This window comes from Euprymna scolopes, chromosome 18, assembly GCF_053919585.1.
Source record: "Euprymna scolopes isolate OS-2025 chromosome 18, ASM5391958v1, whole genome shotgun sequence".
NCBI classification, from domain to species: Eukaryota; Metazoa; Mollusca; class Cephalopoda; order Sepiida; family Sepiolidae; genus Euprymna; species Euprymna scolopes.
Genome location: NC_136499.1, coordinates 101,014,018 through 101,028,608, shown reverse-complemented (window position 1 = coordinate 101,028,608; position 14,591 = coordinate 101,014,018). Strand labels below are relative to the sequence as shown.

The 14,591-nt window shown below is 35.7% G+C and overlaps 2 protein-coding genes across 4 annotated transcripts in view; one reads left to right on the top strand and one right to left on the bottom strand.

The window, feature by feature from the left end:
* Window positions 1-984: 984 nt before the first annotated feature.
* LOC145297889 (uncharacterized) lies at window positions 985-3,480 on the top strand. Its single transcript, XM_080144219.1, has one exon. It carries the CDS (start codon window positions 985-987, stop codon window positions 2,992-2,994), a length of 2,010 nt encoding a protein of 669 aa, XP_080000345.1. The 3' UTR covers window positions 2,995-3,480.
* The window catches only part of LOC145297716 (tRNA-dihydrouridine(20) synthase [NAD(P)+]-like), a 255,634-nt gene continuing 244,462 nt past the window's right edge, over window positions 3,420-14,591 (bottom strand). For all 3 annotated transcript variants that reach the window (XM_080143929.1, XM_080143926.1, XM_080143927.1), the window contains one exon: window positions 3,420-3,845. In XM_080143929.1, coding sequence (XP_080000055.1) covers window positions 3,497-3,845 — 349 coding nt within the window. In that variant the 3' untranslated portion in view covers window positions 3,420-3,496. The remainder of the gene's footprint in view (window positions 3,846-14,591) is intronic.

The window sequence follows — 14,591 nt, the reverse complement described above, 5'->3', positions numbered from 1 at the left end:
CTGACTGCTCTATCTTTTCTAATGTCGCGTTTCCTCTTATGTTCTTCATTCCATGCAGATTCAGCAATTGTAGCCACTTTGTGAGTTGTGGCATGCCAGGAACATCTGTCTTAGGTTAATTTTTTGTAGGAGTAAGAATACAAACCAAACTGCTTTTCTTTTTTTTTTTTTTTTTTTTTAAACTTAGGAGTCACCACTTATCAAGGCCCGGAGGCCACTCAAAGATAAGAGTTAATGAGTGTACAGTGGCCAAGGGGAACAAGCCGTAGTCATCGTTAGTAGTGGCAAAGAGTCACCACTTATCAAGGCTTAGAGGCCACTTGAGGATAAGGGTTAACAAGCGTACAGAAGTCAATGGGACAATATCGTAGTAATCGTTAGTAGTGTAAATTTGGTAAATTGGATTACTTAAGGGGACGACTTTTCAATAATTTTTTTATGTTGGACTTGAAGACGACCATATTTAGTCAGCTGGAAAGCAGGCAAACGGAAGAGAATTCCACAGGTGTGCAGTTCTAAGAAAGAAGCTTTGTCCATGGAATCTATGTTTAGGTTTAGACATAGGCATAGATAAAGAGTGGGAGAAATTATTCAGCTAGATGAGTGTTTTTCATGAAAGTTTGTCGAGGGGTGACCAAAGATTGTAGCTCAGATGAGCACTTGCCATGAAAATAACGATAAAGCAGAGACAGGCTCACAATGTCACTTTTGTGGGAAAGACGTTGCAGGGAAGAGAAAAGGGAATCCCCCCAACTAAGCTATGAAGTCTATTTTGAACTCTGTCAAGGCAGCATAAGATCTTTTAGCAGCTCTTGCCCAGATGTGGCAACAGTATGCCAACCTTGGACGTACCTAACTTTTATATAGGGAGATCTTCAGATTGTCCTTGAACCATTTCCGCTGTCCTCATGTGGGTCTTTTTCCTTTGGACAGCTCACCATAAAGTAACTGTTTTGTGAGCCTTGAATCAGATATGCGGCATATATGACCTGCCCAATGAACCTGGCACTGCTGACAGAAGGTTTGACCGGGTTAAAACCTCTGTGTCTGGTATCTTGGCTTGCCATTCGATCTTCAACAATCCATGGAGATATGGAAATGGTTCAGACATCTATCACCTACAACACAGGCCATTCACATGCATCACCAAAACATGCATCACCAAAACATGCAGCACTAAAACATGCATCATCAAAACATGCATCACCAAAACATGCATCATTAAAACATGCAGCACCAAAACATGCAGCACTAAAACATGCATCACAAAAACATGCATCACCAAAACATGCAGCACTAAAAAACATGCATCACCAAAAACATGCAGCACCAAAACATGCATCACCAAAACATGCAGCACCAAAACATGCAGCACCAAAACATGGATCACCAAAACATGCATCACCAAAACATGCATCATTAAAACATGCATCACAAAAACATGCATCACTAAAACATGCATCACCAAAACATGCATCATTAAAACATGCATCACCAAAACATGCATCATTAAAACATGCAGCACCAAAACATGCAGCACCAAAACATGGATCACCAAAACATGGATCACCAAAACATGGATCACCAAAACATGCATCACAAAAACATGCATCACCAAAACATGCATCACCAAAACATGCATCACCAAAACATGCATCACCAAAACATGCATCACTAAAACATGCATCACCAAAACATGCATCATTAAAACATGCATCACAAAAACATGCATCACCAAAACATGCATCACAAAAACATGCATCATTAAAACATGCATCATTAAAACATGCATCACCAAAACATGCATCACCAAAACATGCATCATTAAAACACGCATCATTAAAACATGCATCACCAAAACATGCATCATTAAAACATGCATCACAAAAACATGCATCATTAAAACATGCATCACAAAAACATGCATCATTAAAACATGCATCACAAAAACATGCAGCACCAAAACATGCATCACCAAAACATGCATCACCAAAACATGCATCATTAAAACATGCAGCACCAAAACATGCATCACCAAAACATGCATCATTAAAACATGCATCACCAAAACATGCATCATTAAAACATGCAGCACCAAAACATGCATCACCAAAACATGCATCACCAAAACATGCATCACTAAAACATGCATCACCAAAACATGCATCACAAAAACATGCATCACAAAAACATGCATCATTAAAACATGCATCACCAAAACATGCATCATTAAAACATGCATCACTAAAACATGCATCACTAAAACATGCATCATTAAAACATGCATCATTAAAACATGCATCATTAAAACATGCATCACCAAAACATGCATCATTAAGACATGCATCACCAAAACATGCAGCACTAAAACATGCATCATTAAAACATGCATCACCAAAACATGCATCACTAAAACATGCATCATTAAAACATTCATCACCAAAACATGCATCACCGAAACATGCATCATTAAAACATTCATCACCAGAACATGCAGCACCAAAACATGCATCACTAAAACATGCATCACCAAAACATGCAGCACTAAAACATGCAGCACTAAAACATGCATCATTAAAACATGCATCATTAAAACATGCAGCACTAAAACATGCATCACTAAAACATGCATCACCAAAACATGCATCACCAAAACATGCATCACTAAAACATGCATCACTAAAACATGCATCACCAAAACATGCATCATTAAAACATGCATCATTAAAACATGCATCACTAAAACATGCATCACCAAAAAATGCAGCACTAAAACATGCATCACCAAAACATGCATCGCTAAAACATGCATCACCAAAACATGCATCACTAAAACATGCATCACCAAAACATGCATCATTAAAACATGCATCATTAAAACATGCAGCACTAAAACATGCATCACCAAAACATGCAGCACTAAAACATGCATCACCAAAACATGCATCACCAAAACATGCATCACTAAAACATGCATCACTAAAACATGCATAACCAAAACATGCATCACCAAAACATGCATCACCAAAACATGCATCATTAAAACATGCATCACCAAAACATGCATCACTAAAACATGCATCACCAAAACATTCATCACCAAAACATGCATCACCAAAACATGCATCATTAAAACATGCAGCACCAAAACATGCATCATTAAAACATGCATCACAAAAACATTCATCACCAAAAAATGCATCACCAAAACATGCATCACCAAAACATGCATCACTAAAACCAGCATCACTAAAACATGCATCACTAAAACATGCATCACCAAAACATGCAGCTCAGCCATGTTTACATCCCTATTTTTAGACAGCCGCATCTAAATATGACAACACGAATGCACCAGCTTCATTCATTATTTCACTAAAATAAAATCAGAATTTAAAAAAAAATAATTAAAAAAAAGATTTGAGTAAAAAGAATTTATTCATTAAAATAAAAAATAAAAAGTTAAAAAAAAAAAAAAAAGCTAGAAATCTTCCTATCATCTTTCAGAAAGGTTTTGTATCTGACAAGAATCTTCGTTAGAAAAAGATTCCTCTTTTTTTTCAACCTCCGTCTTTGTTATATCCTTCTTGTCCTTGCCATTGGATTCGCCTTCTTGCATCACATTTCCATTTTTATGCGTTTTGCCTGACTCTGTGCCGCTTGTGAGCAGAGTTTCGATTCCAACATTCTCTCTGAGGTCTTTGTCATTGTTCAACATTTCCTGCCATTTTCCAGCCAGCGCTTTAGCATCTCCGCCTGTTCCTTCTTTACGCCCGTCATGGACGCCAAGAGCCAAGAGGCAGGAAACAGCAGCATTTTGCTCAGCCAGTTGCTTCGATTTCTCCCTGCAAAAAACAGAAATAACACAACGTGAGACTGGTAGATAAATTAACGATAAAAATAAATGTTAGTTTTTTCTGCAGAGCATTGTCACATGATGATTGAATTTGTATTCTCGATAAACTTGCACTTTTAGTAGAAAGCTCAATCATGGGCAAATACTACTAAAAGTTGTATAACCACTTTTTTGTTTGTCACCCTCCTGTTACTGACCAGGATCAATGTTTCTTAACTTCGGTGATAATCTTTGTGAGAAATCGTTCACCAATATAGCAGACTTGTGCCAAGCCCTCACGGATTTCTTTGTGTTCACCCCAACACTCCTCCCCCGAGTTTCACCGAGTGGATCAAACAGCTGAACACAAAATGTGCTGGACGCGATTACTTTGAAGATTAAATATAAGTTACACACACAGTGAAGCATTTTTTTTCCCTATAACAGTGCTCTATTATCGAATTTTTAAAAAATTAAATCTATAATATAAAAGTAAAAATGTGTTAGTGATTGCGTTTTTTGTGTATATCCGGCAAAGGCTATTGGAGGGGGGGGGGCATTAATTCTTAGAACTTTTTATATACTTCCTAGATTATAATATCTCCAATTTACAAAAGAGGGTCACATCTATCTTTTATTTGAGCGACTTTTACATGCTATTTTTGTAATATTTCTTATTCTCCGCGTGTTTGTTTGGCTTTTCGGTATAAAAGCAAAACTGAATCTGTAACAAAGGCGTTTACCTAGCACTCATCCCAGGAGGCTCAGAAAAGCAATCATCTTTGATCAATGCGGTGGAAACCCCTCATATCAAACAACTGCTATTCATTTGGACACTCCCCTTTTTATGGAGAGCTGGTTTTCCCCAACAACTTGGAGAAACAAACTGGCTTGCAGCCAAAGTTAAGTGCATGATTTCATTCCTCTTTGCCATGATGTTTGACCTCATTAAATTTATGCACCTGTCACTTAACTTTTTAATCGTTTAATTGCAACCATTCTCAATTCCATTGCCCTCGTAATGTTGAGGTAAATTATCTTTTTTCTGCCTTCGTCTCAAGGCTTCGGCTTCAAGCCTACCTGCCTACCAAAACTTTTTTACTTTTACATCTCCAAACACCCGGGCAATGCCGGGCACCCACGCTAGTCTATATACATATAAAAGGCAAAATGTGTGTGTGTGTGCATGTTTGTATGTTGCAAAAACTTTCGACAGAAGCGATGGTACTTCACCAAACCAGTACCATTTTAAACCTCGACCCTTCTGACAGCAAATATCGAAAATTTGGCCAAAAACACTAATTCCTTCACCCTCAACTGGCAAGTTTTCTACAGGGAAGGGTCGTTTTTTTGCAAATCATTGTATCATCATATCGGTTTGATTGACTTTTCTTAATTTCAACATTGCGAACTTCCAGTTGGACGATGGAGCATCGTTAACACGTCAGATTTTCTTGCACTTTCTTTTCCGCCTTCGCGTCACGGGTTCGAGTCTGTTCTCATTACTACCACTTTTTTTTAACACCTCTCTCCATCTTGCGCCCCCCTGCTACTACCATTTTTTTTAAACACCTTCTCCACATGGGCTGCCAACTGTTGTTTTGATACCCCCCCTTTTCTACTGTTACTTTTTTTTAACACCTCCGCCTTCGTCATGGGTTGGAGCAATTTTTTTCTTTTTTCATACACCTACAAATACCCGGGCAATGCCGAGCACCCACGCTAGTTTAATATAAGAGCACATTTATATATAAATATATTACGGAATGTCAAAATAAAGATGCTAATCGATTTCAAAATTATATATGTGTGTGTGGGGGAGGGTGATAGGAAATTATGACAGTATCAATTAAATTTATGTAGATTAGATTTATTTATGAAGGGATCAAGTTTCTATTACGAAATACAAATTCAATATTTAGCATTAGATAGAGCTTATAGATTTATTTATTTCAAGATTTATTAATTACTAGCGGGGGTGCATAGGTGGTGTAGTAAGGACCCGGGGGGGGGGTTCAAAACCACAGTGGAGTGGTGAGGGAGGTGTTAAAAAAAAAAGTGGTAGTAGGCAGGCTCGAACCTCTAATGTGAAGGCTTTGGGTTCAAGCCTACCTCCCTATCAAAAAATTTTTTTTTCTTTTATACTTACAAACACCCAGGCAACGCCAGGCACCCCCGCTAGTCATATCTAAAGGACAAAAAAAGAAAAATCATCACCAGGGTGTGTGTGTGTGATTGATTTGAACAACTTAATCACTACAAACAAATGTTGTGACGATTAATCAAAATCGGAAAAAACAGAACTTTTTGGGGGAATCACAATCAGTATAAGAATCGGAAGCGTTTGTGCCTATTTTCCGATGCCCAAAACAATTCTTTTAATTTAAAAAAAAAAAAAAAAAATTGTTTTGTGTAAAACTTAATTTTCCATTACTGGTACCAATGATAAAACGATAAATATCTAGATTTTTAAACTACCAGTAAAACTAAAATCTATAGATCCATCCCACACACAAGTGTATTTTTTTTTTTTTTTTTGCGAAAATATCTGCACATTTTACGGTAACACGAAAAAAATTAAAAAACAACAACTCTATAATTAAATATTTAGAGATTTAAAAGAATCGGAATCAGTAATTGTATTGGAATCAGAAAAAATATTCGAATTGTCCTATCACAAACACATTTTGTGCAAAATGAATGCCAATACTCAAAATGTATAAACATTTTGACCCCTCCCTTTACTTAAAAATTCACCAACAATCAGGAAATTAACCAATTTTAATGAAATTTTCAGTATTTATCAAATAATTATCACAGAATTTAATGAACCTATTATTTTTATTTGAATCTTAATGGAAATGTATTATTTTGTTTAAACAAAAAATACCTTTACTAAAGTTATGGTTTTCAGTAGTAAATAAAAAACGCATGAATTTATTTTTGCTGTTTTATGTAAATAAAGTATCGTAAATTGTAACAATTAAAAAAAATTTTTTTAATTTTTACAGGAACATTACGAAAAAGCCCCTAAAATCCGTATTAATAAATTCGATATAACTTGAAGAAAAATTAATTTTTTGAACTACCGATATTATCATTGAATTAAGCATTGTTTCACACAAAAAAATTATAATTATAATTTTTTTGTTTTAAATTACATATTTCATATAATTTTTATATGTAAGATTCTAATATATTCCTTGCTTGAATGAATGTGAAACTTTCAGCGGAACATAATTTTTATATAATCTTGAAAAATAAATATTTGTGTTTTTTTTAAATTTAAATGCAGGAACATAGAAAAATAATTGAATTAAGAAATGTTGAAAATGATACAAACGTTCACGATAGGAATGTACGGATGCATGGCTGGGGGGTGGGGGAAAGAGAACCAGCAGTCCCTACCTTCTTTTAACTACTTGACGTCATTTTCAGCCTTTCGACTGTCTGACATTTGGGCTTCCGTATAGTACATGTTTACAAAACTTCCGTTTGTTGTGATTCATGATTCTTTGTTTTTGGGGCTAATAAAGCTATTTTTTCTACAAACAAGGTGTTTTTCTTATTTAATTTAATATCTTAGAACTTTACTAAAAATCTTTCAAAATTTAGCTGAAATTGTCAGCCGTGAAAACATTTTTCATTATAACTTTTTTTTCTTCTCACATGTACAAGTATTATTTTCCTGTCGGAAATTAACTTTATCTTTAATCTTTCAAATACAATAAAAAAAGTAGTCAGAAACTTACAAAAGAATTATGATAAACCGGCTTTCAAAACTATATCCCCTATCTTTTGACATTTTTGCCCACCTAACCTTTCGATTTCCAAACAGTTTGCCCCACTAATAACATGCTTTATTTGCTGAGATACCGCAAACTTCCTTCCTCCTCCTCCTCCTCCTCCTCTCCCGTTTCTGAAGTGCCTGGTTAATTAACGTTTGTGTTTTTTCTTCCTCTTTTTTTTCCAACTTGACTTTTTATCTTGTACTCATTAACTCGCCCTACCTTCATACCTCTCCCACGATTCTATTTATAGCCCTCCATTGCTATTCTCTTTCCTTTCTGTGTCTTTGTATTGCAAGGAGCACTACCTATTTAAGTGAGCTGATGTACTTTGCTTGAAGCATTGCGTGCATATATTTATTTGCACTTCTCACTCTAAAATCAACAGAGGTTAAATCATTCCTATAATTACTTGTTCCCTGTTGATTGCAGTGCAATGCTGGTTCTGTGCAGTTCTAGGAGGTTAACCCTCCCCAGCTTTGCCTTCTCTCTAAAGATCTGGTCACTAATCGCGTGAGCCGTCTCTGTCAGAAAATGCAGACGGAGCTGCACAGGCATCTTTTGCAAGGTTAGAGTGCTCCTCCTCAGGGCACTGACTTTTCAATCCCTCTTTCTGGCCCCTGTGTCACATTTCTTGGGGTGAGAGAGAAATAAATACTGCCTCTTCATGAGGGCAGAGTACGACACAAGGTCTGTTTTCGACAGGGAGAAAATCCACCTCACAGAGTCATTCTGGATTAGAACAAAAATTTAGAGTACCTCAGTTTAGAATAACTTTTCCATTGACGGAGAACAGGGCAGATAAAGTGTAGTATCCAAACTGATACTACACTTTGCTCCTAGCCCCAAAAAGTGTCGATTTTTCGATTATGAGGCATTGTGTGTTATATATATACACACACACACACACACACACACACACACACACACACACACATAGTTAACTTAAATTCTTTTGTTTTTACGAAAAAAAAAGGGTTTACCTATCTGGATAGATGAAGAAGAGCAATTACCCGATTAAGCGGAGCAATTTATAAGAAAAGTTATAAGAAAAGATAACGAGATTATAATTAAAGTTACATTAGAACTTTATTACATTGCTATGTCAATAAGGATGAGGGTGATTACAATGAGTGAAAAGGGAATGGAGGGGAGATCTCTTTAGGCCATGACATTTAATAGCTAAATGCTTCTCATCAGAAGAGAAGAAAAAAAAAGTGAAGCATGCATGGTCCTCCGTGAGTGCACAAAAAGAATGACTAAGTTCAGCATTCCCCCCCCCTCCCCATTTAGCCCCAAAAGTCGCCAGGTGACGTTCAATCTTGGTGAAAATAAACAAATGGTGCAGTTTTAGGCCTTAACATACATAAATTTGCGTTCTGCACCATGCAAAAAAAGAATGATTAAGTCCATCACTTGCCCCCCCCCCATTTAGCCCCAAAAGTTCCCAAGGCTTTAATATATTTAAAAAATGCTAAATAGACATACACAGAAAATTTTGGACAAATATGGTAAAATAGTCCCAAAAATGGAGTGTTTTTATTAGCCCTAAAAGATTCCCTGGGGCACACCCAAGAGTTACCCCAAAGTATAGACAAACAAAATCATATAGAAATCAGTTATAACTTTTCAGAAAGTTTTATAAAAATCCAAGGCATCAAATTTTTTTTAATAAGCACAAAAGTAACAATTTTAGCCATTTTAACCTGAAAGGGGACAACCAGAGTTTCCCTGGAAAATCCATTATTACTTTTTTACTCATACCATGTTTAATGTTTGCACAAAATTTCTAAAAATTCCAAGGCATAGTTATTGAGAAAAGTGCAGACAGACGAATGGACGAACGGACAAGGGTGAATTTACAGTTCCACCCTCCTTTTGTCGGGGGGGGGGGACGAAAAATCAGCATTATGTAAGGGTAAGGAAAACAACACCTATTTTAAATACATTTAAGGTAAAAAATGAGAAGTTCTGTTTCATTTAATGCCATAACCAGCAAATTCTGAGCTTTTTTTTTTTTTTTACATAGGCACTACCACTTATCAAGGCCAAGAGGCCACTCGAGGATAAAGGTTAAAGAGTGTACAGTAGCTCGGCTATAATAATAATTTGCTAATTTCTTTCTTTCCTCTGAAGAGAAGAATAACATTCTTTGAAACTCAGCAGAATAAGGATTTCTTGAAAATTGTTTTTGGAGTATTCTGTCGAACAATATATTTCCTTATAAATTTTCCTTTTGTTCTTCAGATGCTGCACTTCCATTTCTTGTTCTCTTTCGGTGAAGGATCAGTCCTTCACGACTGAGACAATTTTTTATTTTTTGTACCTTTTCTCCACATTAAAAAACGACCCTGGTGTCTAACTCTGTCCCGTGGGGAGGCATAGTAAATAGGTACAGTCTTAATTTCTTTTCTTTTTCTTTATATAGAAGCAGAGAAGTGTCATTGAATTCCTGGCAAAAGTGTTTTGAGAATGGTGGTGACTATGTAGAAAAATAAATTCTTGGACACAAAAGGTCGTGGGTTTTAATACTTTGTAGTTCTTCAACTTTGAGTTTAAAAAATAGGAGGCTTTACTTTCGGAATGGCTCTTATATACTACTAGCAGGACCCGGTAACCGGCATTGCCCGGTGGAATTCTTCCTCACTCCACTCCCTCACAAAAAAGTAAACTACAGTTGTTGTTGGTGGCCACTGCCATCCCTGAACAATTGCGGACACTGACGACCATGGCCAAAATGTAACAATCTGGCTTTCACTGTTTGAATCTAAAGAAAGGGAATGTGTAAATCAGTATTAATTAATAATTACAAAAAATGGTCCATTAAAATAAAAATAGAAAGTAAAAACACAAGTTTTAGATTCACTGTTTAGAGTGATCGAAATCAGTGATAGCAGTCCAAGCTGTTTCCGTTTATTGCTCGAATGTTCTTCTTTTCAACTCTTCCACGAATAGTATTAAATTAATTTCCAGTTTGATGTCGTCTTGTATTAATGTAAAAAAAAAACAAAAAAACAATTACAACTTTTTTCACTTCACTTCTTTCAGTATTGTCATGTTAAAAACGCCGTTTGGAATAGACATCACAAACTTCCCCTGTTAAGAATGGCTTCTGGAATAAACCCCCCAACATTCCCATATTTACAACGGCTGTTGGAGTAAACAACCGTCTTTTCTTTGGGGAGGGTGGGGGAAATAATTCTCCCAAATTTTACCGTTATAATTGTTGTCAGCATCCAACTGCGAAAAAAAAAAATATTGAGGGTTACAATGTTGGTAGGAGAGAAGTAGAAGTGTTTATCATGCGTGCGTACAAACCTGGCAGCCAGTAGTCTCCGCAAAATTAGAATGAGATTTTCTTAATCAACATTGTTTAAATAAAAAGTCATCATTCAACAGAAAATTGTGAAGGTGGAACTAATGTAAAAATTACCCCCCACCTATAAAAAAAAAAGGGATTTTTTTCTCAATCTAGTGTGCTCCTTGTAGGAGAACTGTATTTCCCCACATCCAAAACAGACCTTTTGTCTATGTATGTTCTCTGCCATAAAGTAATTATTCTTTTTATTATTATTATTATTGATTTTTGGCAATAAATGATTATTTAAATTATACGAAATCGAGTTCATTTTGGCAAAACCTCCAAAATAGACTCTCAAGATGTATAAACTTGAAGGAAAAATAATTGCACACATACACACACACACACACACACACACTTGCGCCCTCCCCACATAGTCGCACGCACATGCAAACACACACACACACACACACACACACACACACACACACACGGGTATAAAAAAAAACACTGTCACATTAAAAACACACACACTTACACACACCAAAAACAAAAAACAAAAGAAATACCATCTAAAAAAAACAAAATTCCCCTAATTTAAAAAATGGAGGCACCCAAAAATAACTGAAAGTAGCAAGTAACCGTTTTAGCAACTGACAAAGGCTAGATCTACCTACCTGGATTAGGTGTTCGTTGCAGTTTATAGAAATGTTTTTAGTAGTTTCGAAAAACTGTAACCATTATTTATGTTTGTAACGGAAACATTGAAACGTTCTCTAAAGAATTTTATAAATCACCAAATGATGCTAAGTATAGTATGTATTTATGCGATTCTGCTAGTACTTTTCTTTTTCCCTGATGTTATAATTCGTAACAGGGGAAATTTATTTTATAGTTTGGCTAATTCACACACACACACACACACACACACACACACACACACACACACACACACACACACACCAAGAAATACAATCACACGAGTAAAAAAAAAACACTGTCATAATATGAAAACAAAAAAATTTCTCTAATGTAAAAAGTAAATTTAAAAAAAACTTGTTCATTGCCGTTTTTTTTTTTTTTACATGGAGGTCATCACTTATCAAAGCCTGGAAGCCACTCGGGGATAAGGGTTATTGTGTGTACAGTAATCAATGGGACAGTAACCATGATTTATAGTTGTAACGCCCCCTCTACACACACACAAAGACACACACACACAGGTATAAAAAATCACTGTCGTATTTAAAAAACAAAATAAATTTGCTTCATGTAAAAATTAAAATAGAAAAGAAACTGGTTCGTTGCAGTTTATATAAATATTTTTTATACGCACGCACTCACACACACATGGGTAAAAAAAAAAACACTGTCGTATTAAAAAAAATAAATAAATTTCCCTAATGTAAAAAATAAATTTAAAAAAAAATTTGTATTTGGACGGATAGGATGTTGGAAGCAAACGTTGATAAAAGAAAGCTAGTCTCATTTAGTAAGAGATTAGTTCCATAGTGTAGAGTGAGCGGCCATATTGTTTAAGGTTTGACGTGTTCGTTTTTTGTAAGAATGTGGGTTTTCCAGAATAATAGGATGTTATGTTCTCAGCCAACGAAAGTAGCCAGAAATCTTAGTGGGAAGAAATCATTATTTTCTAATATGGAAGTGTAAAGGTATGAGTCTGCATTCAACTTAATAAGGATGTCAAGACAAGAAAGTTTTACTGGTTATATAATTATCTGGTCTCGATTGGTAGCGATGGAAGTACTTTGGACTTGGAGGGGAAAATACAAACTACTTTGTCTAAACAATTCAGCGATTGTGATGATGCTGCTTGTAGGAAGTGATGTAGGATTTTAATATACCAAATAAATGTGTAAATAACGGCGTTCAAAAGTTACATAAGATGGTGGGTAATAAATTAGTATGTGGCATCTGTTAGTGCAAACCTACGGTAATTTGGTCCAGAGGGGAATTTCTGCAATCAAAATATTATATACAGGACTGTTACTGAGCACTATCTTAGAAGCAATAGAATTTCAGCAACAACAATATGAGTACTATATATATATATATATATATATATATAAAAACGAAACTTTACTAAAACATTATATTTTGTAAAATTTTACTACAAAATTTTGGACTCCACCTTGGTCCTTCCTGGTACTACCCATATGATGGTATGGCCAAAATGAAAAAAGTGGATGAGAGCTTTGGAGTTAGTAGATATAGACCAGTTAAGGTAGCAGGTTCGGTTCACAGGGGAAGATCAAGGAAAACGTGTGTGGAAGTGATAAAAAATGAACTTCAGAGAAAGAGGGATAAATAAAGACCTAGCCAGAGATGAGATAGTTTGGAAGTAAATTAATTAAAGCTGTCCAACATGTAAAAATGTCAGCATCTAAAACGGAAGTTAAACTGATGATTATAGTAGACTGAAACAAAATGGCTCTGGTCAAGAAATTTAAAAAGTACCAAACTTTTTAACTCAACTGTCAAGGCAGGATAAGCTGCTAGAAGCAGTTTATCCTGCCTTGACAGAGTTAAAAATAGACTTTGTAGTTTAATGGGAGATACCCTTTTCTCTTCCCTGCAACCTCTTTCCCACAGAAGAGACGTTGCGAACCTGTCTCTGCTTTATCGTTATTTTCATGGCAAGTGCTCATCTGAGCTTCAATCTATGGCCCCCCCCTCGCGAAACTTTCACGAAAAACACTCGTCTAGCCAAAACCACTATTAATAATTTCCCACACCCTTTATCTGTGCCTAAACCTAAATGTAGATTCCATGAACAAAACTTCTTTCTTAGAACTGCATGCCTGTGGAACGCTCTTCCCCTTGCCTGCTTTCCAGCTGACTACAATCTGATTATCTCCAAGTCCAACGTAAACAAGTTCTTGATGAACCGTCCCCCCCCCCTAAATAATCCAATTTACAAAATTCCCACTACATATGTTTACTACGCTATAATCACATTGACTAATGTATACCCATTAACCCTTATCCTCGAGTGGCCTCTGGGCCTTGATAAGTGGTGATTCCTGTGTAAAAAAAAAGAAAAGAAAAAAGAGACACCACATCTTGCGATGTATGAGGCAGTCAACGTATACGATTTTCATTCTAAAGCAAGATTCACAATGTTTCTCCAGGTTCTTTTCGTTTTTGATTAAATCTCTCTCGATTGTTTGTTTGTTTCAAGTTAATTTTTAGTCTTTCTCTTCTTTTTCTATTAAGGGACATTTGGTTAGCAACTCTCTCTTGGGCCAATTTTAGGGCACGTCCGAGCCAGCCAAGATTCCGTTTGCCGATTATTAATGATACCACCTGTTGGTTAGTGTGGTCTCTAATTTTCTTGGTTAGTAATTCAATCACTCGATTTCATCCCTAGAATTTTTCTAAGGTATTTCGAATCAAATGCGTCTAATTTCTTCTCTTGGCTAATTTGGAGATACCAAGTTTCACATCCATATAACAGTGAGGACAAGATGCTTTTAATCTAGTTCTGTTTTTTTTTTTTTTTTTTTTTTTAATTGAGGACAAAATTTCCACTCTGATTTGCTTGATCTGAATTTTCGGCTGCAAAAAAAAAAAAAAAAAAATGAACAAATAATCATTCAGTGTGAAAAGAGAGAAAAAAACAGTTGAATATTGTTTGATATTTGTGAAT

What these genes read in the sequence shown, in the direction of transcription:
- LOC145297889 (XM_080144219.1), top strand. Translation starts at nt 985, where the DNA reads ATGACCTGCCCAATGAACCTGGCACTGCTGACAGAAGGTTTGACCGGG.